At 46.7% G+C, this 26,904-nt stretch overlaps 1 protein-coding gene across 1 annotated transcript; it reads left to right on the forward strand.

Annotated features, from left to right (window-relative positions):
• The first annotated feature begins 5,366 nt into the window (after window positions 1–5,366).
• On the forward strand, window positions 5,367–24,195 carry cpa (F-actin-capping protein subunit alpha). Its single transcript, XM_077640199.1, has 8 exons — window positions 5,367–5,431; window positions 10,281–10,396; window positions 10,843–10,906; window positions 11,822–12,144; window positions 12,963–13,047; window positions 16,079–16,150; window positions 17,193–17,255; window positions 21,640–24,195. The coding sequence occupies exons 1-8, from the start codon at window positions 5,390–5,392 to the stop codon at window positions 21,778–21,780; spliced, it is 906 nt and encodes a 301-aa protein (XP_077496325.1). The 5' UTR covers window positions 5,367–5,389; the 3' UTR covers window positions 21,781–24,195.
• The last annotated feature ends 2,709 nt before the right edge of the window (window positions 24,196–26,904 follow it).

Here is a 26,904-nt window from a genome sequence, read left to right on the forward strand (position 1 = left end):
AGACTGCGGTTATTTGGTGGCAGATTAACCTAAACCAGTTGAGTTGAGGTGTTGGATGCTACAGGTGTGCATTAGCTTTGCTTATTCTGCCGGCAATTGCTCCACCGTAGCGTCACTTCTATGTTAATAATGTCCTAAAAACTATCGGACCTACCCCACTATGCGCACAGTCACTTATAGTAACACATATTATCCTCCTGCAGTCACCATCTGTGAACACATTCACTCCACACAGTCCACATCACAGTCCACTCCAGAAGTCACCATCTATGCACATATTCAGATACTGTAGAAACACAGTCCATTGCAGTGTCACCATCAATGCACACATTCACTCATAGCATAACATAGTCCACTAGAGAAGACACCATCTACGCACACATTCAATCACAGTAGACCAAAGTCCGTACCTGCTGTCACCTTCTAGAGACAAGATCAGTGTCCTGCAGAAATGTTAAAAGAAGGCGTGCAGCCTCCCTTCTGCATGTCTGGCTTCCACTCGGGTAGACAATGTCCTGAACTGTACTGCGAAGGGCTCCTGTCTTCTTGAAGGAAGCGAACATCACATACCTTTCCGCGTTGTACTCTGGGCAGTGCATAATATGATGTTCAATATCTCCACACACACCACATAAAGAACATAGCGGAGGCGATGCCATGCCCGTCTTATGCATCCAGGCAGGAGTGCGAGCAGAGGCCGTAACCTAAACCAGTGCGGTTCAAGCTCCACAGTGGCCATGTAATGCCGTGTTAATAATAAAAAAAAACGTTGGTTTTAACCTATAACTATATTACGGGTCCTTACGACCCAAAATCCATGCTTCAGGGGCCCTGCAAACAGAGCACATCCACTTTGCCTGTTGAAAGACATAGCTGAGTTATGTGATGCTATCAGCGTCGATCGTAACGCATATATTTCGATATTAAACGTTTTAACTTTATCGAAAAATCGAGATCATGGCACCGACGGCGTCTCCACACAGCGGCGGTTCTTTGTAGTTGGCATGACATCATCGGGTGGGCGCTCGATGATTGGATAACCAATAAATTCACAGCAAATTTTGCCAACAAATAGAAATACGTTGTGTTACGTTGTGTTGTTTTATATTACATCGACAAAAACAACACGTGTGCCTTAAGAAAAAAATACTGTAAACCAAGCATCAAATGTTTTTCACCTATTTATACATACCCTACCTCCCTACCTCCTAGTACATAGCACGTATGGTTGCCGTCTGTGCATCTGCATAGCTTGCTCAGGTTTGCTCACTGTGCTTTCTTGGCGGTTGAAATCCGCATTCATTTTGCTTAATTCGCGTTGCATTTCGCGCTGCCATGATACGTAAGTACTGCTCAGCCGCAGGCTGCCCGAGCAGAGAGAGAACTTTATTTGCCGCAGGCAGCGAAGGCGCTCGTGGACTGTTCTTCCACGGATTTCCCGGCCGGAGTGAGGGAAGAAGAATGTGTATGGAAGCTTTATGAATCTGTCTTTTCCGCAAGATGTGGCACCCTCTACGGAGCTACGCAGAAATTCATCTGCCATGCCCCGAAAGCTGTTTATAGAAACCAACGCACGAGGGCGATGCAGGACCGAACCGGTTCCACGAAGAGCCAAGTGCTCCAACTGCGCCTGCGAGTTGGCAGGTGCAAGTAAGACAGGTGTCGGAATCTTTGCGCCTGTTGCTATATCGTGAACTGGGCATGCGCAGTATAGAAGCTCGCTGTTTTCAACCAGTGGAGCGCGGGAGAGGGGCGTCAGCTTCTGAGCACGAGCTACAGGGAACAGGCGACTTTGAAGTGCAAACTTCAGAGGCGTGCTCAGATAGGCTGTTTTGATTGGTCCCAACCAGTCGCGTCATTGGGAGAATGAAGTGGGAATGGGGCGGAACGTCGGGCAAAAAAAAAAAATATTACGAGGAACGTACAATACGTATCTGCCGCACTCTCTGTGGACAGCGGAACTGCGCGTGATGAAAAAGATGAAGAGAGAATTGTAGTAGTAGTAGTGGTTTATTTGTAAAAATAATAAAAGGGAACGAAAAGATTTTTGCTACCCTCCGGCATCTGCCATCGCTACGGAAGCACCTGAGCTGCGGCAGCAGAAATAAACGGATGACACGTAGACTGGAGAAATGAAATGAAAGAGGTGAGTGGACAGACAGAAAAGATAGAGGGAGGGGTACTATATAATAATAATAATAATAATAATAATAATAATAATAATAATAATAATAATAATAATAATAATAATAATAATAATAATAATAATAATAATAATAATGAATAATAATTGGTTTTGGGGGGAAAGGAAATGGCACAGTATCTGTCTCATATATCGTTGGACACCTGAACCGCGCCGTAAGGGAAGGGATAAAGGAGGGAGTGAAAGAAGAAAGGAAGAATGAGGTCCCGTAGTGGAGGGCTCCGGAATAATTTCGACCACCTCGGGATCTTTAACGTGCACTGACATCGCAGCCGCCGAGGTCGGGTTCGAACCCGGGAACTCCGGATCAGTATTCTATATACAGGTATTCTATTTACGCTATAATATATACGCAGGTCGGGAAGAGAGAATAAGTTGATTCATCCTGTCAACCTAGGGTTATTAAACGGGACACTGATGATAACTCCATCCAGTTATTGTTCTCAGTAAACATTGATTCCCTGACTCTTCCAGGCTATGCGTTGCAGAAATGCGCATTTATCAGCGCGGAAATTGAATTCAGAAATGTTCCCGCAGGCCGATTCAAACTCGTGACATCATTACCGAAAAGTACTCCGAGATCACAGTTTTGAAGTGAATAGCGGCGTAACGTAGTCTCTGGGATCCGCGCTTAGAATCGGCGTCGACGGATGCATTTAACTTGCGAAATCAGCCGGCGATGGCGACACCTCTATTTAGCTCTTTTTTTTCTTCTTTTGTAGCTTATAAAAAGCTCCGTTTTATGTGCGAGTGATCCCTTTGTGATTATAGCACGGTATCCCAACGATATGTACAAACGAACTTCTATTTATCCTCAGAGTCCTTTTAAAATGCACTGACGTCGCACAGCACGCGGGATTTTCGCATTTCCTCTCCATCAGAGTGCGGCCACCGCTCCAGGGATTCGGACCCATATATGCTCTGCAGCCGAACAGCATGCCCATTAGGTCACTTCGGCGGGCGGAGCACCCGGGTGCGTTGCCGCACGACCTTCCAGGTGTCAGCAGTTCCGGTACAAAGCCGGAGGCTTCTCCGTTCATCGTCGACGTCAGTCGACAAAAACGTCACCTCGACCAGACTGCAACTGAACGTAACCGCCTGCATCGCCTGCTACACGGGCACTCCCTTTGGACACGTCAGCGTTCAACCTCCTAGACTCTTGCGTGCGCGGTTGCACAATTGCAAGCTTCTCTAAGTGGCACGCGTGAGCACGAGTCATCATCACGCGCCTGGCTGCGTATTGGAGCTCTACAACATGTTCAAGCTCTAGAGAGTTGTTCGCTGTTGCCATCCCGTCATCTAATCGCACATACCCATACATGTGGACCAGCCAAGTATCGGTAGGGTCATTGATTGTAAAACATTTTAATCGCCGGAAAGAGCTTGGTGAGAGGTCGCGTTAGGTGTTCGAGAGTACATAGCCCTCGACGACTTTGTCAGCCCACTCCACCGGCATAACTTGCGTTCTGGGGTCAGAGCTAGCCAGCACGGCCTCCCACCGCTCGAGAGAAGGAGCGGCAACTAGCTCACCCGCAGGTGGCTCTATTTTACAATCCCACAGGATGTGATCGTAGTTGGCTCGTTGGCCACAGTGTTTATTTACAGTTCGGGTAGGGTCGCCAGGGTGTGCCCTCTTGAATTCAAACTTGGCGCGCTCTGCTTCGGGCCTTCGGTGGCTCAGGGTCAAGTAGCGCCATCTGCTGCAGTTCCTACGCAACCAGCTTCTCTTTATTCTCTGCCGCACTCAAAGTGAACGTGCGCAGTCGCCTTAGATTTCCGGTAAAAACAGGTGACATGCGCGTCGTAGCCCCATGCCACGGAACCCAGGCGCAAGAGCCAGACGAAAGAGTGGATTCACTGCTGGCTAAACGTCACTGATCACTGCCCGTGAGCCTCACACAAGTTCGCGTTCTGCTGTCCAGTGACTGTAAATAAATTCTTGAAAGGGAATTGTGGAGCTCGTTATGATATACGTGTGAAGGAAACCAACAGTCACCGAAAACAAGGAGCATAGGGGAACGTTTATTTTTTTCTTTAATTAGTTGTGTTGATCTATAGGAAATCAATAGTGTAGTTACTGTATTGCTTTCTGCTTTCTAATCAATCATCTCTATAGTGTAGTTGTATCATTTTCTATTTTCTGATCAATTATCTTTCACTGATAAAATTAGTACATTATTAGTTTCCCATAGATCAACACCACGAATTAAAAAAATAAAAATGCATTAGTTGGTTTATCAAATTCACATTATCTATAAGAAGGGGGGGGGGGGAGGTTGGATGGAGCTGATAATTTTGGTAGATTTAATAATTGGTCATGATGATGACGATGAATAATTGACGATGAATTTATTACGCCTGTACCTGGTATTGAAACAGGTACGTGGGACATAAGGGAGCATATCGGTAGAACTGAACAAGTCAGAAACATTCATATATTCATCTTTCTTTTGGTCCGGAAACGTTATTTCGCAAGCGCTGAGATTTTAGCTTTGCGAAGTGACCTTTAGGAACCAACAAGCCCTTTCGATGCAGCTTCAGGAACGGCGCAAAAACTGCAGCTATGACATCGAGAGGCTTAACTATTGGCTTTGCCGGAAAAAAGAAACGATAGCTTGACGAGCTCGAAGGTAATTCCAGAAAGAAGCAGCACCTGAAATAACAATATAGTTCGGCATCACAACGAAATTTGTAAACTTATGGAACAAACGATCGATCGGAACAAGTCGGCTGCTTCCCTCTGTGATTAGTATATCACAGTTATTCAGAGTTGCAGGTGCTTGCTCAAAATGAGTTGTAGAGTTAAGATAGAGGCCAAGGCTGGAGTTGCGCCCGCGATTTTATATCGAACTTGCGCCAGTTGTTTCATCTGCGTGCAAATTGTAGATGTACTTAAGGTGGACAATACAGGTCTAATTTGGAATTTAGTTTTGAATTTGGCCAATGACGTTAGTTTTAACAGATACACAGACTCAGCAAGCGACATGTTGGAAAAAATCTAGTGATTGCCTTGTGTTTCTGGGTCATCGCATTAATCGGAACTCCAATCTCATCTAAAAATGCGCCAAAATTTCGAAGAAAGGACGCACTTGACACGCTCTCATTTGATTGACTTGTAGCGCCTCTAGTGTGAAGAACGCAGGATGTCGTGCAATCCCATGATTCCTCGGTCGCAGGCGTGTAAAGATGGCGTCAGACTATGATGAGCCGATATCCGACCAAGAAAAGGTATTTCCAGCGACTTTTTACGCTTCCGCAGCGTTCTCGCTAAGTGCGAATTCGTAGAATATATGCCGAGCGTCAAGTGCGGCCGGTGGTCTAGGCCAGTCAATGGTCTTGCGGCGCATGTCGAACTTTTGACAGCGGTTGTCCCGACTCCCATAGAGCAGCGATCACCGGTGATATCACTTATCGAGCGCCGCTGTGGTGACTGTTGCCGGTGTCTTTCCAGCTCATTCGTTCATGACTGTGGCGTTCCACCGGACCGTTCGTTTGGAAATCGTTCCACTCGTCCGCACTTGTTCGAGCCGAGTTTTTCAAAGCTTCGCCGGGTTAGGCTTAAAAAAATAGCAAAAGCAAGAGGGGGGCCAATCCCACCTCGATGCTCTCTCGCTAGGTGCTCGTTTTCAAACAACCCAAAGCGAGCTCGCGCTGTTGCCTTGGGCTCGGCAAGGCGTGCATCGCATGCACCCTCGAATTGAAAAGGCCACTCTCCGGTTGGGAGCTGCGGACAGCGTTTTTTCGTTGCAGGGAACCGCTTTTTGTTTAGCGATCGGCGATGCCATCGGCGGACCGGTTTAGGAACGATGCTGCGTCGGTGGGTGTTGTTTTGAGAGTGGAGGGAACGTGCCGTTGAGTCGCTTCCTGTCAGCGTTACAAAGTCCACTCCGACGAAACGTTATCGTCTTTGGGGGCTTTATGGGCGACGTGTCTGGGGAAACCGCGCTTGCTCACAGCTCACATACGTGCTTCAGGTGCGGGAGCGCACAGGTTTGTCGTGTAGTGCCACTCCGGAACGACTGAAACCTGCTTTTGGCCGCGTGTAGGCAATGTAGACCGCAGTCGGTACTTTCAAACAGAACGATTAGTCATGACCGTGCGAGGCTGTTTAGCAAGCTAAGCGCCCAAATCGATGATTGCATGCTTAAGTGAAAGCACTTGTTTGTTTGTCACGCCTTCGAAGTCGTCGCGCTGCGTTCTTCAGAATTGCACGATGCGTAACCTAGTTGACCCGATTGAATCTTTATCACGGGAAACTAAACATGCTGCTCAGCTCAGCGCATAACGTTGTATGTTGATCTGCAGGCGACACGGATTGTTTATTCAGTTGATTTCGTGCACGGATGAAAATTTCGCTGGCTTCGTAATCTTGATTTCCGAGTGCGAACGACTTATCTGGTACGATCGGGCTTCGCGTAGTACGTCGGTTGGCCACTTCGTCGATAGGCGGCTTATCAGATGAGGTTACCTGCTACGTGCTCTTGTAGGTCCCGATGTAGGTTAGTTACGTCTCAGTTTCTTACGTGGCCACGTTACTATTGGCTGCTTCGTTCGATTCCTTATTTCATGCACAAAGCACGAGTGTCGATGCACTGTTTACAAATGCTTGCTGATTTGTTGTCGATAAGCGCCGGCGATTTCGACGGGCTAAGAGGCGAATTTTTTTATTTTTAAGTGCCCCATAGCCCGAAGCAGACTACTTTAAAAACCGTCCCGTCTGCTTCCGCGAACGTCCATTCTTCCGCATTTGCTGGGTTTTTCCCCCCGTGAAAAATGCCTGTTTGATTCACCGCGAAAGCTGCCAGAAGCTTCATCTAAAAATGGCGTGCTCGAGATCTGAAATAAAAAAGGACACCTTTTTATTCGCCGCGATGTGTTGTTCGTCGCAGTGCAGCATCGTGAGTGGGCGGTAGCGGTGTTACGCGATGCGTCATTCCCACGCTGGTGCGAGCGAGCGACTGCCGTTTGTTTTGAACTGTGTTTGTATTCTCTTATTATTTTATCGCAACCTCCGTGGCACGTGCGTTGTTGCTGCCGGCGGCTGCGACCCATTCTTCGCGTCCGCCAAAGCGTGACCGTATCCTGCTAACGAACGGCGGGCGCCCGAGTACGCGAAGAGCAGGCGTCGCTCTCTGCTGCATTCCGACGCCGCGCACGGCGCCGGCGGTGCGTTGTCGTTGCTTGTCGTCTGTCTGTTTTCTTCTTTCCTTTTACGTTCTTTTGTCCGCTGGCTTCGCCCCTTTCATGCGTTCCGTTTTTATTCTTTATTCGTGCTCGGAGCACCAAACACGCTCCGGCGTTATCGCGCGACCGCGACCGACGCCTGCTCTCGCTTCGGGAAGTCGCGCGAGCCGTAACTTCCTCGCGCTCCTGAAGAAAAGGGGCCTTTGCGCAATAAGACGGCGCCGACAGGATGGATTTGAGGAGGTGGAGGTGACCTCCCCCCTCTGAGCGAGAAATTTCCTATTGAAGAACCGTCATGAGAATAAAGTTAAAAATAATGCATGATGTATCCCGCAACCACCCCTGCTAAGAGTTTCCTTACTACACTTCAAATCCGTGGCCTCTGTAGCAGCTTTAACAAGCACTGTGGTAACGTAGCTGTCAAAACATTTTCCCTTCACACAGCGCCTTCATGGTCAAGCGGAGGAGTTGGTACTACAACCTTTGCATTTTGTTAGCTTAATGGCTATGGCATAGATGCCCATGTGCCATACGATCTCTGTGCATGTTAAATGAATCCCAGTTGGCTGAAATTAATCCGGAACACTCCACTACGGCATCTCTCGTAGCCTAAGTGTTGCTTTGGGATGTTGAACCCTGCATTCACATACCTTCTCTGGCCATAAATTTGCGCTTCGGCACCAGGCTATAAATTGACAAGGGAGGAAGGTTTCACAGGTTGGCTGACAGTGGCTGTGGAAATTGCTTTCAAATACATGGTTTTTTGGACATGGGATGAGTCTGCCGATTCATGTCAAAATGAGAAGGCAAGAGTTTCTGTGTACATAAATGTCACTGTACAGGCTCTTTCACACTTGAAGGGAAACTGGGAGCGCGTGGCCACTGCGCTTCGCGAAGCGCTGCCGCTGACAGCGGGGAAGAATCGGCTGCAAAGACGCATGCGCAAAACAAGCACGGCCGGTTGCTCTTTCCGCGCATGCGCATTGAGGCACCAATTCTCGCTGCCCTTCGCCCACAGTGTTACTCGAAGCATGGCAGCCATGCGCTGCTAGTTTCCCTCTAAGGGTGAAAGAGCCTGTACATATGTCGCTGTTGCGTGTGTGTGTTAGTGTTTGCATGCATGTGTGTGCTCGGGTAAATATAAACATTTGCGAACAAACACTGCTGTCTGGTCTTGGGATGCTGCCCGAATCTTGTGATGCTTACTGCAAGTGCTGCTGTTCTTAATGCAATAGCTCATGTCCAGTTTGTGTTCTTGTTTGGACGTGTCTGCTTAGTGCACACCTCCTGGAATACTTTCCATCGAAACTTCTTATAGTAGATTTATCCTCTTCGTCCAATGCTTGTGTCAGCATATCTTAAAGATGCATCATTCCAAAACAATGCCATGTCAGTACCATGGACTTACAGATATAAACCTTATTTAACCTAGTGGTACCTTTTGTTTGTAATTGCCATATCTCACTTTTGGGTACTGTTCGCATAAATTGATATGACAACAGATGAAAAAAAGTGCACACAGTTTGCTTATTACGACTGAAATTTTTGATGCAGCTTTGATGTGCAACAAACTGGGTATTGAGCATTAGGCATGACGCATCATTTCAAAACACAGATCATGTTACCTGGCCATGTGGGTGAGCACAAAAAATTGCTTGAAAGGGTGTGGGCCGCAGGTTATGCTAACAGTACTAAAGCATGTCCCCAGCATGCAAGGATGCTGTTCGGAAACCTGATATCACCTTTTCTTTTCACCAAATTTGCAACCGTGTGACAAGCTTTTTGATAAGTCCAGCAAAATTTTTCTATACCTAGGTAATATGCATCTTGAATTGATAAGCAACAAGAAACCTTTGAAAAGTCACGTTAAGGTCGAGAAAAGCGTGTCCAAATATTCATCTTGGATTGAAAGCATGAAGTTACTCATTTGATATGTGTGAAAAGTCATGTTTAGGGTAAGGAGAGGGTGTGTCCGCATTAGTGTTGTGATTATACTCCGTTTCATACATCAGGTGCAACAGTGTCAAAGCTAGCGCTCTTGTTTGTGCTGCCCACATCCGTGACCAAAAAGTAGTGCGTTCCTTGTGATGAGCGAAATGTAGTAAATGCTTTGCCTGCAAGCTTACCACATGACACATTTGTCATGAGCTTGATTATATGCACTGTTATTGCTGACGACATGCTGTCGCTCTCTCATGCCTTAGACCACTCGGCCACAGAACAAGCGCAGAATAACACGCTTCCCTTTATTTTCCCATGGGGACTACTTCTGTACCTTTCACAGCATTGCACCTGATGTATGAAATGGACTATAGTAAATGTGCAAATGATGCTTTGTGAGATAGTAAGCCATTAAGTTTTAGAACTGGAGGAGATATATAAATCGTGATGCTCTTGGGCTTCCTAAATCTGCAGTATGTCATGTCTTTTATCCTGCAGTCATTTTGTCGTGTGTTCTCGCCCTGAGTAACCGGCTGGCTTTGGGGCAAGCTGTTAAGGCGAAAGCCTTTAACGGCACATACCGTCCGTCTGGTCACGTGACCTCGCGGTGTCCTTCCGTTACATCACCACCTAGGTCACGTGACCTTGTCATGTGATCACAGCCTGCCAACTAGACTGTGAGCAAACTGTCCACTGTGGCGGGTGGTGTAATGAAACGTGGATGATGACAAGCAGATTTCGCCTTCCCACAGTTAAGAGATATCTGAGTGCCCCAACAAATTTTTTTTAGATCTCTGATGTTTTTCCTGTGACCAAGTTCGCTCGCGGTCACATCCATTCACCCCTAATAGTTGCTAACTGCATCACGGAAGCATGTAAGACCACATGCTGCAGAATTGTATAGCAAATGCTGCATCGCCATTCAGGATGGACTGTTGACATTGTTGTGCAGGTTCGTATAGTGTCGGACTTCATCCAGCTTGCACCGCCGGGAGAATTCAACGAAGTGTTCAATGATGTCCGCCTGCTGCTGAACAATGACACACTGCTCAAAGAAAAGGCGTCCAGGTGAGGGGTAGCCCAGTGGTGCTGAAATAGCTTTCGCTTAGTTCATAAATGCCACTGTTTTTTCCAAAAATGTAACGGCATAAATGCCACTGTTTTTTCCAAAAATGTAACGGCATAAATGCCACTGTTTTTTCCAAAAATATAACGGCAGTCTAGAATGAATCTTGGAATAGAGTTCCCACTTCTGCCCACCTGCACCCCCCAGAAAAATTCTGTTGCATGTGTGAAGCCTCGGCATAAAGTAAAAGCATCATAGTAATTGTTGAGAGTAAATCCTACTGCTGTCTCAGAGTTGTTGCATCAGAGATCTTATTGTAATAGCACGGAGAGTTGAGCTAGTTTGTGCAACATTCTTAAACACGAGCGCTTTCCAGTCTATTTGCTTGTCCCTTGTCCATTGCACTGTATAGAGATCTTATTGTCCCATAATTTTTTTTCTTGCGCAGTGCATTTGCGCAATACAACAAAGATCAGCTGACACCAGTAGAGATTGAAGGCTCTGAGCACAAGGCAAGTATCCCCGTACTTTGTCCTCTCTGTGTTGTCCTGTTGCTTTCGAGTCCTGTATGCTCCCCAACAATTCTGTGGCCCTGTGGCCTTGCTGAAAGTTCTCATGTGCAGTTTGACAGCAGTGGTATTATGCCACCATTCCGTCTCTATACATAGCGTTATCTTTTCACCTTTACAGAATTCTGCGTGTGCAAATTTCCAAAGTGCTCGTTTTTTGTGGAGCGCATGGCAGTGGAGGCAGAGGTCCAGAACAACGGGCTATTCAGTCACTGAATTTAGTGATGTTTGCACTTGTCTAAGAGTCCTTGTCTGAGTTCATCGTTGCTGGCCTTTCAAGGCAGTTTGCCGACTTTTTTTTGAGCACACCTAAGACATGCTGGAACATTAGTAACGTGCTTATGTTTCCGAAGGGTGACGTGTAAAATGCATTGTATAGTGAAGTTCCTTGACATAGGTGATCGCAACCTGTGTCTTGTCGGGTGTTGCGATGATATGGTGTTTCACATCGTTCCTTAAAACTTCTGAGACAGTTTTTGCCAGAGGAATTCGTTATGTGATATTTTACTAAATTCTTGGTTTTCAGAAAAGAATGTCTTTGTCCTTATGGCAGTGAAGTGGTTTTTGTGAGCAATTTTCTGTGAAAGGTTGCTGAAACCAATATCATGGTCGTGATACCCACCAATGCTTGTGCATTTAGTAAAGGTTTTAGAGATCAGTTGTTACTATGCTGACTGCTTTACCTTGTACATAATATTTGCGCCTGATTAGGCCCAGTCATTCGCTTGGAATATTCACTGCATTGGAGTTGGCAGTCTTTGGCTTTAGCTAGTGCCTGTCGCCTGAGAAGGGTGAAGTCTGCACAGAGCGCTTTTCGTCCGGTGTTAGAGCTGCCCTACCCTCTCTCTATTTGCACAGGCGCTCGTCACGCACTACAATGACCTGGGCGAGGGCCGGTTCTACGACCCGCGCACGCGGCAGTCTTTCCGGTATGACCACCTGCGCAAGGAGGCCTCCGACTACCAGAGCCACCCAGTGGGCTCCAGCGGTGATGGTGGCGGTGCCTTGCCCGAGGGCCACGGAGAGAGCTGGCGAGCAGCGTTTGAGGAGGCCTGGACGCAGTACTCGCGTGAGCACTACAGGCATGGGTCGTGCGCTGTCTTTGACCGCAGCACCAGTGCCCAGGAGCTTTCCCTCGTTGCCTGCCTTGAGGACCATCAGTTCCAGGCACAGAACTTCTGGTGAGCAGTGCTTCTGTGCTAGGTGTGCTGTTTCGCTGCCAGTGCTGGGTATCACCTGGCTCAGTGATGACAGTTGTCGCTGGGTGGAGATGCAGTGTGAAAATGCCCATACTGTACTGTACTGTACTGTTATAATTGCTGACTTTTGTGGAAGGAAGGATGATTTCATTACTGACGTGCATGAAATCTTGGTCACAAGTTCTGTTGCTGCTGGCTTCTAGCATTTTACAGCAATATGAGGGAAATCTCAAGTAGTCTTTGATTGTACGATAAATAAAACCGAGACTCAAAATCTGGGAGTCTCTTGCTTATTACCCAAGTGGTTGAGCATCCGCCTCGCATGCGGGAGGTGCGGGGTTCGATCCCCAGTGCCGCCGGGTACCCACCGGTGACACAATGGGTACAAGCTTTCTTTTGGTCTGGTGCTCGGCTTCTTTAGGGTGAAATGCTTGGGAAATGGGTTTTTGACCCCACCTTGAAAAATGGAAAATACCTTGTGCCATGGTGCTCTGGCCGTAGATGCCCTTGTGCCATAAAAATTCATCATCATCATCTCTTGCTTATTAGTCGTTAGCAGGCAGAAGCATTGCCTGGGAGCTCCTACATCATGTTTAGCATCTTCACAGTAATTAGAAAGGCACCAGTCAGTACGGCACTGCAGATATCGAAATTTCAGAGTAGGAGCAAGTACTTTTATCAGTTGACGTTAATTTTGTCATGTGCTGCCTGGTTGAGGAAGAGCAGTCTGAAAAAGGCTTGTTGTGCATTACAAGTGGGTCCCAAGATTAAAAAGAGCATTTTTGCACACCCTTTTTCAGGAATGGCCGTTGGAGGAGTGTCTGGACGGTCAACTTCCCTTCAGGTGCCGCCACCGCTGACGTGAAGGGGCTGGTCCGAGTACAGGTGAGGGGGCTTAGACACCTGACGGCTCTGGCTGTGTCATGCACATCAACAGACCGTCTTGAGACGAGCTCTGCACCACTCACTTGCTAGTTTGACACCTCTTCTACACGTGTGCATGTTGATGTGCAGTTAAAAAAAAAAACAGCTTAGTTGTGAAAGTACGGTCGAGTCCTGCTACAATGCAATTCACTGTAGCTGTGAAAAAAATTTTGCTAAAGTGGAAGCTTCATTGCTGTGAATTAGGACCAGAACATTGCCAGATTGGATGGGATAGTTCATGAGCAACGTTTACTTGCAAAAATCTGACAGCGTTGGTCTGTCAGCATTGGTAGGAGTATGTGAATATTCGAAATTTCAAATACGAATAGAATATGTCTGCACTCATATGCGAGAAATTGATATTTCAAGAATTTCCTTATACCATGTAAACGCGTGTAAGAGCTGCACTTTTTTTTCCAGATTCGAGGGCCAGTTTTCGGGGTGCGGCCCATACACCCCATGTGAAAAAAAAAAACAATTAAAGTAAAAACACACTGCTGAGAAAATGAGAGGCATTTATTTTATGTTCGATATTTACTCACAGAGTCTTCCTGCTCTGAGCTGGTGCTGTGCTCTGGTGCATGCTCTTCCCACAAGAAGTTGTGCAGCGTGTCCGTTGTCAGCGCGTAGCCATTGTTCTGCACTTCCATCACACAGCAGAACAGCTCTTCTTCCAGTTCGGGAAACTTGCACACGGCTTGCCTCGGAAAGAGCGCTTTTTGCAGCTTGTGTTCCTCAATGCATCCTTCTGGTTGCACTATCGTGAGACGCACTTCTTGGCCGCATCTAATTTCCTGCCCGCTGCACGCTTGCCGTGTTCGAAAGCAAACTCCCAGCCGCGTAGCTATTAAGGTGCTTGTCCATCGTGCCAAATTGCAACGCTCGGCGGCAGCACACAAAAGCCGCAACTACGGTGAACTAAAATGCTACCACAACTCCCGTGCCTTTGACAGACACTGAAAGCAAGAGCTGATGATACTGATGCAGATATGGATAGCGGGAGCTCGCGTCAGAGGAAAAAGTTGGTGGTGATGATGATGACCTGCGGCCTCGAGGCAGGTTCACATGCAAGCGACTGAGCGATTGAGCGGCGCGTTGCAGCGAAAATTTCCAACTTGTTGGAACCTCGCCGCTCATCGCCGCAACGACTCAAAACAGGTTTCTCCGCCGTGGCCGCAGGATTCGCTAGCATTTTCGCTTGCATTTGAAACGGGCTTGAGGCGCTATCTGTGAGCGGCTTCTGGAAGCTCGTGTGTGCATGCGTGTCCTCCGCGACCATCGCTTGCAGCCGGAGCTGATTGCGGAGGCCACGGCACGTGCATTTCAAAAGCTGTTTCCGCGTGGATCGTGGAAAGTTCGGGTGAAGCCCTTACAAGGATCTCTTTTTTTTTTTTAATATTTCAGTCGGGAAAACGGGGTGCGGCCCTTACATGAGCTTATATGGTATTCAACAATTACTGAATACTCGCCAGTGATCTTATACCGCACTGGCTTACATGAATTCGACCCTGGCAAAACCAAAATAGCTGGAAAACCTATCCTGCAATCAGGTTTACAGTTCTAAGAAAGCAATACAAAGGTCCCGTTCTCTTCGTTGTTTGTTGCGTGGACCTATCTCATTCCGACGCCGCTGTGCCTGACCTTGTGCGAAATTCTGCAAGTGGGCTTTCCCATGTATCACACATTCCACGAATATGGCCGACGACCTGCTTCAAACGTTTGCAGCCTGAAAGTGCATTTTTTTTAATCCTTCATATTTTTTAATATGTTACATGCTTAATGCCCACACCCATGCTATTTGTCCTGTCGCCTTCATAACTCTGGTGACCTCTGCCATCTTGTTTTGGTCAACTACGATATGCGGGAAAGCCTACCGTAAAAACCGGACTATACGGACTGGAATATAGGTCAACCCCCCAACTAACCAATTCTAAAAATGGAAAAATCTTTTTCAATGGAAAAGGTGCCGAAAGACACCCTTACTTTGAAACAAATGCGACTCAACAGGTTGCACAATGGTGGCCAGCTTTTTAACAGTATCGCGCGCGCCCATCGACCCGCGTGTTTGTTTCTGGCATACAGAAGTACGGCGCCGCAGAGCAAAGCCCTTCCTCTTCATGAATCGCGCCGTACCCAGGATGGCGAGCCCTTGTATTGCGCCCTCGTGTGTCTAGAGGCACGCGCGATCTCTACCGCTTTCACGCGGATGCATTCGGCAGCCACAGGCAGCGATCTTGCATGCAGCGCTACCTTTCCTTCCAATTCTGGATACGCTGCCATCCACATCTCTACCGCATTCACGCAGATGCATTTGGCAGTCATAGGCAGCGATCTTGCACGCAGCGCAACCTTTCCTTCCAATTCTGGATACGCTGCGATCCGATCCGCATCTCTACCGTATTCAAGCGGATGCATTCGGCAGTCATAGGCAGCGATCTTGCACGCAGCGCTACCTTTCCTTCCAATTCGGCATACGCTGCCATCCACCCACGAAATAGTTTTCTTCCGGTTGCTGCAAGTTGTAATACGCAGCTTCTGCCTCCGCCAGTACTGAATGCTTTTTTCGGTTACTCCAAATTCGCGCTGTGCCGCCAGGTTGCCGTGAGGTTACGCGTACTCAATCATGTTTTTCTTGAAGGTGACGGTGGTGGCAGTGTCGGCTTCCGCTCATTTTGAAACAATGTGAAAAAGCAGCCTTTAACCAAAATAGCTTCACAACTATGGAAACGTAAAACGGCGGCACTGCTGCTGATGGTGATGGAGGGACGCTGCTGAGTTCACCCACACATTGTTGCAAGACTTCCGTAGTTTTTCCGCCAATGACCGGTATATAAAACGAGGGTCGACTTTTCATCACGGTTTTTTTTAAAAAAGTTCGACCTATATTCCGGTTTTTACGGTACTTGTGGAATTTCGAGTGAGGCACACTGCATGCATGCAGCACTTTTACGATGTATGCAAATGGCGCATGTCTTCTTCCTTGTCCCTGCAGGTGCACTACTATGAGGACGGCAATGTCCAACTAGTGAGCTCCAAGGAGATCAAGGCCACCCTCAACATCACGGTGGGTCCCTCTTCCTCACAGCAATGATTCCTGTAGTTTGCCTGCTGTAGTGGAACGTGTGTTGAATGGAAGCCATCGCACTCGTTGTATGCAGTAGGACAGCAGTATAAGTCATGTACTATCGAGGAGAAAAGTGGTATACTTCATGCAGCGAGAGCCGGAGCAGCGGAAAATTGCATCGCAATGCCATCTACAGGCGGAATCTGGGATCGAGACAGCCAATGGGAGCCGTTTATTATCTGCAGGCATGTCGCTTCAATCGTTTCAGTGTGTCGTGATTCAGCTCGCAAAAATGCCGAGCGGCGCCGCAGCAGCAGCAATCTGATGGCCCTCTTCATTTTATGTCTTCTTTTTTCCCACGTGTGTTCAAGATATAGTTTGAGAGCCGGGGCGCGCACTGGTATGATGCGATAAAATGCCCGTGCGTGGAAAAAAAGAAGACATAAAATGAAAAAGGGCCACCAAATTGCTACTGCTGCGGCGCCGCTCGGCATTCTGGCGAGCTGAATTATGAAACATTGAAACAATTCAAGCGACATGCCTGCAGATAATAAAGGGCTTCCAATAGCTGTCTCGTTCCCAGATGCCGCCTGTAGATGGCGATACGATGCAGTTTTCTGTTGCTCCGGCTCCCGCTGCGAGGAGTATACCACTTTTTTCCGCGATAGTACAAGCAAAATGTGTCCAAGTGATCTTTTAGGCAGGAGGGTGCTGCGTGTAAAATTCCTAAAGGTGCAGCCGGATTCTACTCACTTGTAATTGCATTTCTTACGGTTGCCCCTCTCTGTATGCGCAAACTTTTCTCGTCCAGTGGCGTCTGGCCTTGGCAAAGAGAGAGGGGCAGAGAGATGTTGCACCATTGACTCCTCGTCTTGGTTATGTGTGCCGTGCTTGCTGCAGGTCTCAACATTTGAATGAAAGAGGCAAAAGTTGTACCGATTTACGCACAATGCTCCCGATGCGTATGGGTGCCCTCTGAGATGAGGCACTTCCCATTTGCCGACTGTGCTAAAGTTTGTGTTTGGTTCTTTCTCGCCTCCAGAACGAGCAGCAAGCTGCCAAGGAGTTCGTGCAGATCGTTGAGGATGCAGAGAACGAGTATCAGGTGGGTGGTCAGAAGCATTTTGCTGTTTATATTTTGGCATGCTGTGGCTAGTTCATTTTTGTACACATTTGCCTTGTGAAGCTAAGGAATGGATAACAAAAGCATTAACACTTGCACTATTTTGTGTAAGTAGCATAGCTGTACTTCCGCCCAGGAATTTGGCATCAGTTAGGGGTGGAGCTTATTGGCACCAGATTCCACCCTTCGCAAGCACCACCTACAAGCTACCTCCCTACCGAGGCCCCATAAGAGCTGCCCACCACCATCAGCACCCTCTACCCACCCCACCATCGCCCACCTTCACCCTCCAGAGGTGCCACCCACCATCCCCACACTTCCCAAGGCCTCCACCCACTAGAAATCCATGCAGCAGCAGAACGAGAAAACGATGGAAAAATCGAATTCAAAGATGCAGTGGGAAACCGAAGTATTTTTTAAGCAATTGGTGCACCGCAGTGGCATTGCATATCGGGGAACTTTCCGAAAAATCATTGTTTTTATGTGTTTCAGTTTTCTGATACTCACCTTGTGCAACAGATTTCTTCTTAACTGTTTGTTTTGTTGCACTTGAAGAATTCCACTCTCTTCTGGATTGACATTCTTGCTTTTTCATTTCGACAAATTGTAGATTTTTGTGTGACAATATGTTTACATTTTAGACATGTCCACACGAACTGCTTTGTAAAAAATGAGTGATAGAAAAAAAAATAAGCATGTCATCATGTGTAGCATGCATTCAGAAATGTTAAACCAGTCTTTTACCACATTTTGTGTAGTCCACAGGTGTTTCACAAGGTGTAGAAGAGAAAAAATTAGTATAAAAAATGATCTCTCCAGATATGTTGAAATTTTGTGCACTTAAGTTTGAAAGCATTACTAACATGCAGAAAAAGTTTAATCAGAATTAAATTAAGAACGTTTATATTCAAAGCTGCGTCCCTGCTAAGGCAAAATGACCACTGAGTACACAGGATTGTGTGAGATCATGTGAGTGCGTGCCCATTTTTTAGGTACAAATGTCTGTGGGTGTTTTCAGTTTGCACGCACGAGATAAAGCAGACAAATCTACCGTATACAATTGAACGCCTCAATAACGAAAGCCCTCAAGAACGAAATTCTCGCGGCAACGAAGAATTCTGGCGCCCCCGGCGAACTTCCATAGAGTTCAATGCATTTGCCCCCTCTGAACAGCGAAGAGTTCTTAAAAAGCAGTTCCGCATTAACGAAAGTTTGCGGTAGTGATCTGCAACATTTTTTCGGCACATCAGCCAGCTAGGAACAGAGAAGTGGAAAATCTGCAGAACCACACTCATCCGACAAGTCAGGACCGTTTATTTCTGCCAACAATCATCGGCGTAGCCTTTGCTGTTTACTTTCTGTCGGTTCGGTAATGATGATGATAGCAACAAGACTTTTTTGTTGTTGTTCACTGAAAGCGGCTTTTTGCTAGCCCATCTGTTGGCAACTACGCACACACGTGACGTTTCACTTGACATCGCCGGCCAACTTGGGAAGCATCTAGGCAGAACAACGAATCCTTCTTTTTCTCTTTGCTACCACGCCTCGTGCATGCCGGCTACGCTATCTCACCGTCTCTGCCTCGTACACTCCGAATTCGCCCGTGGCTTGCTTGTGTGCAGTGTTTTTTTTTTTTTGGCCTGTCGAAAAAGTGCAAGTTCTTGACACTGCAGGAAGTCTGCAATCATCGCCGAAGCTGCAAATGGCAGAAAGAAGTCTGACATTGCGGAGGAATTCAGTATCCCGTGCAGCTCACTTTCTACGGTTCTGAAATCTAAGAAGAGCATCTTGGCGACTCTTCAGGACGGCGCGCATGCGCAGAATAAAAGGATGGCAACGCTGGTCTGCGAAGACGTCGACAAAGCTGTATTCCTGTGGTTCCTCGACAAGAGAAGATGCCTTTGTCTGGAAGCCTTCTGCAGCAGAAGGCAATTGACTTCGCATGCATTCCGGGGCACAACTTTAAGGCGAGCGCCGGATGGCTAAGCCGATTTAAAGCACGGCATTGCATCGTCGCCAAGGTGTTGTCAGGGGAGTCTGCGAGGATCGATGCTGCAGCAGCATCGTCCTTGGTGCAGGAAAGTTAAGAAAGCGTAATGGACGAATACGAGCCCTCCGAAATTTATAATGCGGATGAAACTGGCTTTTTCTGTGAAATGTTGCCATCGAAAATGCTCGACCTCAAGGGACAAAAATGCCATGGCGGCAAGCTGAGCAAAAATCGGGGGACCATTCTTTTGTGCTCAAACATGGACTGTTCCGACAAGCATCCTCTCCTCGTGATAGGCCAGAGCTAGACGCCATGGTGCTTTAAAGGTAACCAAAGGCGATGAGTACACGCGGTTGAGTACAGGCGGTTACTTCACCGAACGGTGAGTACAGGCGACTGAGCACAGGCGATTACCTCACCGAAGGCGGTGCTTGGATGACGCGTGCAATGTTCTCCAGCTGGCTGGAAGCCTTTGATTCAGATATGCGGAAGCAGGGTAGATCCATCTGCCTTTTTTTGGATAACTGCAGTGCCTACCACATCGAAGACGTTGTCCTGACGAGCGCCCGCTTGATTTGTTTTCCTCCGAACTGCACATCCGTTATTCAACTTCTTGACCAAGGGGTTATTAAGAGTGTCAAGTCTGCGTACTAGGGAAGACTCATCCGACGGATGTTGTTAAACACAGAAATGAAGTGACCGACGGACATTGATCTTTTCATGGCGCTGGAGACGCTTGCCAGGGCGTGGATTGCTACTTCGGCCACCCTTGTCTAGAACTGCTTTAAGCATGCCGGTTTCACGGCTGGTCAGCATGCCTTGGAAGAACTGGAAGCAAGTGTTCCTGCAGGTGGTGACGATCTGCAGGCACTAACCAAAGCATGGGACGCGCTTTGCAGTGTCGATGCAATGGTGCCAGACGCTGTTGAACTGGATGACTTTTTGTGTACGGACACCGACTTGATCGTGCACGAGGAATTCAGTGACAACGCTATTATCGACAGTGTGCGCAAAGGAAATGAGGAGAGTGATGATGAGGGTGGCAAAAACCAAGCACAAGGAAGGCAAGTAAGCTCATGTAATGTGCTTGATGCTTTTGATGTTATCCGGATTTTCCTTGGCGACCACGACGACTACAAAGCTATGCATAGTTTATCAAGCTGCGAAGCCCGAGTCTTGAAGCTCCTGCACAGCAATGTGAAGCAGAGCAAAATAAGCGGCTTTTTTCATTAAATTTTGGTTCTTGAAAGTAATGGGTGTGCTTATGTGTCCATTTTCACGACAGCGAAATTCTCACCAGGACGAAAAAGTTATCCTTCCCCAGTGGTTTCGTTATTGCCGGGTTCGCCTGTAAAATGGGCCGCATCTTTTTTTCAAGATTCGAGGGCCAGTTTTCGGGGTGCGGCCCATATGCCCCATGTGTAAAAAAAAAAAATTAAAGTAAGAACACACTGCTGAGAAAATGAGAGGCATTTATTCTATGTTCGATATTCACTCACAGAGTCTTCCTGCTCTGAGCTGGTGCTGTGCTCTGGTGCATGCTCTTCCCACAAGAAGTTGCGCAGCGTGTCCGTTGTCAACGCGTAGCCATTGTTCTGCACTTCCATCACACAGCAGAACAGCTCTTCTTCCAGTTCGGGAAACTTGCATGGCTTGCCTCGGAAAGAGCGCTTTTTGCAGCTTGTGTTCCTCAGTGCATCCTTCTGGTTGCACTATCGTGAGGCGCACTTCTTGGCTGCATCGAATTTCCTGCCCGCTGCACGCTTGCCGTGTTCGAGAGCAAACTCCCAGCCGTGTAGCTATTAAGGTGCTTGTCCATCGTGCCAAATTGCAACGCTCGGCGGCAGCACACAAAAGCCACAACTAAAACATGCTACCACAACTCCCGTGCCTTTGACAGACACTGAAAGCGGGAGCCGATGATACTGATGCAGATATGGATAGCGGGAGCTCGCGGCAGAGGAAAAAGTTGATGATGATGATGATGATGACCTGCAGCCTCGGGCGCTACCTGTTAGTGGCACCTGGAAGCTCCTGTGTGCGTGCGTGGCCTCCGTGATCATATGCACTGTTGCTCATAGCCGGAGCTGATCGTGGAGGATGCAGCGTGTGCATTTGTAAGGTTTTTCCCGCGTGGGTCATGGAAAGTTTGGGTGTGGCCCTTACATGGATCTTTTTTTTAATATTTCCTTCGGGAAAACGATGCGGCCCTTACACATTTATATGGTAAGTATGTCATCATGGACCTACTGTTGCTGCTTTAGCTGTGCGCATGTGACAGTGATGATGATTTGAGTTTAATGGTCCAGTAGCAGCTTTGGCAAGAGAGCACCATGGCTAACGTGTTTGGTCTTCCTTGTTTTTTCTTCTTTTCAGACTGCCATTTCTGAAAACTACCAGGCAATGTCCGACACGACATTCAAGGCGCTGCGCCGACAGTTGCCACTGACACGAACCAAAATCGACTGGACCAAGATCCTCAACTACAAAATTGCCTCCGAGCTGAAACACCACTGACTCTCTCCCCCCACCTCTCTGTGCCGCCCATGCTGGATGAATCATTTTTTTTTTTTTGTAGAGCCTCCGATTTCTTCCAATCTTTCATTTTTGATTCGTACGATTTCAGTTTCCTCTCACCTTCTGTTTAATTATATTAGTTTCAATTCTGCTTGTCTCTCTGCCTTGCTGATGCAGTCTTATTTTTGATGGTATTGGTGATGTGTGCAGACAGTTGCATAGACGTGTAGATTGGCGCAACTCTTCGCAGCTTCATGAAGCAGTAACAGGTGGTGCAGTGGAAGCTGGCCAGTTAACAGACCATCACTGGTCACGACATCAGAAGAGCAATGAATTTCATTGGCTTGGCAAAATGTCTGTGCATGTAATGCAATTACGAGGTAAGGCAGGCTGCTATAGTTTAGTGCGAGACTGGTTTGCAAATCTTGTGTAGTAGACAGTTCTCCCGCATGTACTTCTTCTGTTGCAGCCTTGGAGTAATTTGTTGGTGCTTGTATTGAAATGAGTTTAGTAGGTTGAAATGCTGTCCTCCAACTCCCAAGATGCTTGCACAGACTTATGTCAGTGGATGTGGAAATTTTTGTTGTAATGAAGGCATTAACTTCTGTGATTTCATTCTGACTTGGTGTTTCAAGGTTGGTGTCAGGCTTGGTAACAAAACTCCAGGCCATTTTGCAGTGCCTGGATGCCAGCATTACTTCCTAGGTCTTTCCATTTCGTACCTGCTGAAAGCACGCCAACGCTGTTCTTTTGCATAGCCTGTATTGGTTTCACCTTTGTTGTTGCTATGCCTTACTTTCTGTAGTGGTGAGGTTGTTGGACCTGATTAGAGCACTAATAGGGACAAACCACCATGGAAATTCTGCAGCGGCAAGCCCAGCAAGCATTGTACTTGATGTGTATTTTTTTGCCGGCCTATTGACATCTTGGCTCCAACGTATCATAGCTTTCATGTCTAGTGCGAAGAAACGAGCACCCAGTAGTGCCTGAACGATTAATGCATTATAGATCCGTTGAATAAGTTTGAAGGCTGTTTCCTGTGTACCTGTTCTCCATGTGCAGACCAGCACTATTGTCAACTCGTAGTGCACGGTGGGTGTTGTAAGGCCTGCCTTAATGTTAGAGGAGTTTGGCTTGTGAATTGGGAGTGCAAAAATCTAACTTCTTGCTGCTTTTACTTCTGCCTATGATGGTTTCCTTGCAGCTTGTCTTGCGAGTATGAAACCATGGTGGGGACATCGTAGAAGCAAGAGCATAATGTTAGTGCATAAATGTTGGACACATACCAGGAATTTTTCATGTGTGAAGAGAAGAGTTATTCATTTATTTTGGTTTTGTCTGTGACCAGTATGAACACGTAGCGCAGGAGCACTTTGTTGCAGAAATGAAAAAAAAAATGTAAACCCTGCTCGGAGGTCTGAAAGGGGTCACGTACGGCCTCCTTGTCTGACCTCAGTGCAGGCTTTTCTTCACTTCTTTAACAAAAATGGTGCGCGATAACATGCTGCATCAGAGTTCCCTTTCAAGCATGGCATAGAACGGTGCAAGCAAAGCTGACAGATGAGGAAATGAATCAAGCTCTGCCGACTGCCATTAGCAAATTTTTGCATTATCGGAGCTTCATTAGCAGTATGTTGTCAGATGGGCAGATTGTAATCAAGTGCTTCCGGGCATTAAGCTTCGGTTGGTCTGGAACCTCAGTATAGTGAAAAGCAAAGTTTGAAAAGCATAAGCGTGACAATCTTTTCTCTGTTGCACTGTTCGGTTCTCTTTTGTTCCTTCGAGACAAGCAAAAAAAAGGAGGTCATGCACCCTTGAGAGTTGTGTATTCTGTGCGCCGCGCTCGTATCATGTGAATACAAGCAAACTTGGAGGAGGTGGCTGCCACTTATTTATCTGCCTTGTTTGTTTGCTGCGTGTGTTTGCTTTCTTTTGAAGAAGGCAGAGCTTAGGTGTTTGTTATGCAAGCTCTTGGAATAATGATCCGTGTCTTCTTAGGTGGTTGGCGGCGAAGCAATGATGAGTCAATGAGAGCAACGCCTTTTCTTTCTGAAGAGCATGGATGGTGTGCGTGTATGTGTGCATTTTGCGGCGCATTCCCCCTCTCCCCCCTCCGAGAGACGAAAATGAAATCGAGATGTTTTGGCACGGAGAGCGTCGGCTTTGTTGACATGTCGAGGAAAGAGCGTCGAATATTCAAGGTTTTTTTTTTTCCCTTTACCTCCCCCTGCTTGTGTGTGATTTCTCGAGCTGTGGTTGTAACTTTTTTCCTAGATGAACAATGCTGTTGTTCCACCCACCGTGGCTGGCTGGTGCAGTTTGTGCATTCTTGGCCAAGCCCGTGTGAGGTGGAAGGGTTTTTTCTTGTTGACCCTTTGGGGATAAGAAATGTTGAATAAAAGGGGGTTGCAAAAACTTGTTGCGAGCTGTGTTTCACAAGGGGCCATATAGTTGCATGGCCCACGCTAGCGATTTAGTGTTGGGCACATCGTCGCAAAACCACAGCACCCCTAGCAGTTGTCATGCTCATACTCTCGTAAACTCCTCTTCACAATGCTCATGCTAGTGTGCAGTTATGCTGCTCTTCGAAAATTTGAAATATTCGCACACTGCCACTTGCAATGCTAAAAGAAATTCCGGTGTCTCCACAGGAGTGACCGAAACTGGCCCAAGAAGGGTTCGAAGGCAGAGTGGCACCCTATATTATGCATAGCAGATCTGTAATTGTATTAGAACTTTATAGATTTTTTGGGCTTTAAAATTAAAGTGCTCTGTTTGGCATTTACAATTTTCACATGCATGTAGGACACAGAACAATATGAAGCACTGAACCCCTGGTAAAAAGTGGCAGCATAAAACAAAGAAAAGCGTGCGGGGATGGTCATCCCACCAGATGCTGCTTGTGATACCTAGTTTCCCACTATGCATAGTAGTTTTGCTCTGATAATGGGGGTGTGGCCACCAAGGTCATGAAAGGGAGCCAGGAATGACCATAGATTATGTCAACGCCAGCAGGTTGAGTGGCGCCAAGCTGTGTTGAAAATTAACAAGACAAAGGTTGAGACTTGTTTGTACTGCTTATTTTTATTGTCATAAGCATAAGCAATGTGGGCAGACACAAACTTAATCAATAGGCATTCATCCCAAAAGCACACACTGTTTACAATGCGACCTTGAAAGTTACAAGTGCCTTCACTACAAGCTGCTCCTGTAAGGATCATTGGGTTCCTAGAGCATATCATATAGCACAATATATGTTAGTCAATGTATATTACTGTTACAGCAAAATTTTGCCAAAGCATGTACACAAGTATGAAGCTCACAAGGTGCTGCTAGCATTCCCCAACTCGTGGGGGTTTGTAAATGGCACACTTGCAAGTGCTACTGGCTTAAAACAGGACGCTGTAGGGAGTACAAATGCACATTGGTGCAAGATTCATAAAGCCCGGCACAAACACTCGCACTGCTGACAGCATGGAGAGAAACGGATAGCTAGTACCAAACATGACACTAAACTGTACTGTGGTTGTTTACAGTATGTTCTGTAAATCAGCCAATAGCATGGGCTGCATATCTTGGGATAAGAAGAGTACTAACATAACATCGTAGTTGGTGGAAGGCTCATTGCAGTAGCCCAAGCACCACCTGTGACCACCATATTCTCGTAAAGCACGAAATGCAAAATATGAACTCCGCCAAGCAGTCTGAATCTACCGGGGGCCTTTCTGAAATCGCTTTGGAATAGGATACATTCAATATATATGCAAAGCGACATTTTTGGAATCCAGTTTTAGAGACTGCTTGTTACACCAGGGACCTTTAAAGAGTGCTCACATGAAATCTTAATAAAGCTGAGCTGCCTGTTAGAAGCTTAGATGCTAGGTACATGCTGAAGCCTCCCATCACAAACAAATATTACCTACCACCTAAAGCATGTAATGACTCAGATGATTATACAAATGGCCCTATTACAAAGCAAAACACTGACACTATGATGCAGAGGAGCCCACACAGCGAAATGATGCTTTGTGAACTTACGTGATGCAGATACACACACCAAAGAATTCCCGAGGGATAAAAGGCAACAAACCATGCACTGTGCCATTTGCTAATGTGTGACACTAGAAGCCTTAGTAGTCATGTGATCATCCGCTTGCTCATGGCTGTAGTGAGGAACTCTGCCCAGCAACCAAATGAAAACTCATCATTAATAAGAAGTGTACCTATTTACTGTGAACAGCGTTTTCCCTTTAATGAGCTCAATTTTCACCATTCCACTTCATGCTGAAGTTCGAGAAACATCTACAAACACGAAATTTTGTGAGACAGCCAACAGCTACCTTTATGGGCGGCTGTTTATGCCATGGTATTGCACCAAATCTGCTGTAGTAACGTAACCACAAAGGCTTTTGCTGTGTGTGCCAAAAAAATGCATGCCTGAGGGGATGGATCTGCATCAGCACAAAGCAAAAAGTGCCCTGGAACAGTTTTGTTTTTGTATGTACGTGACAACATGTTACCTTGTGTACCTTGCAGATAATTCTTTAAAAAAAGGCTTAGCCCTGTCTTCCTCCTGGGGAAAGCATACAAGTCCAACAGCTTGCAAAGAAAGTTTACTTACAAAATTAAAATGCTTTGATGATGCAATGGATCAGAAATTCTTTCTGCAAAGTTCAAAGATAAATTTGCTATTGCATTCTACTCCCACCTCCTAGTATAGCATCGCATCTACTAGTGGTGTCTTTGGCTGAAATGCACTGCTGCACAGGAAGTGATGTTAAGCATGACACGAGTAGGACATCCCTGAGTGCTTATGCCAAATGTGTGAAGCACCTGACGAATGCTTTTGCTTTTTGTACCGCCTTTTTACCGTGGCCTCTGAGACACTAGATATTCTCGAATGATATCTTTACTAAACAAGCAATGTCAATTACTGCAGTTAGCAGTTTGTACAATTAGCGTATTTACTCTTGTAATTTGAGCACTTTTTTTAATTTTCCGTGGCCTCTGAGACACTAGATATTCTCGAATGATATCTTTACTAAACAAGCAATGTCAATTACTGCAGTTAGCAGTTTGTACAATTAGCGTATTTACTCTTGTAATTTGAGCACTTTTTTTAAA

Source organism: Amblyomma americanum, chromosome 10 (genome assembly GCF_052857255.1).
Source record: "Amblyomma americanum isolate KBUSLIRL-KWMA chromosome 10, ASM5285725v1, whole genome shotgun sequence".
Lineage (NCBI taxonomy): Eukaryota > Metazoa > Arthropoda > Arachnida > Ixodida > Ixodidae > Amblyomma > Amblyomma americanum.

Bases quoted from the DNA above. Each gene is read 5' to 3' on its own strand.
- cpa (XM_077640199.1), top strand. From the start codon at position 5,390: ATGGCGTCAGACTATGATGAGCCGATATCCGACCAAGAAAAG. The intron at 13,048-16,078 runs GTGAGGGGGCTT...TTGTCCCTGCAG, and splicing joins AGGGGCTGGTCCGAGTACAG to GTGCACTACTATGAGGACGG. The intron at 16,151-17,192 runs GTGGGTCCCTCT...TCTCGCCTCCAG, and splicing joins AGGCCACCCTCAACATCACG to AACGAGCAGCAAGCTGCCAA.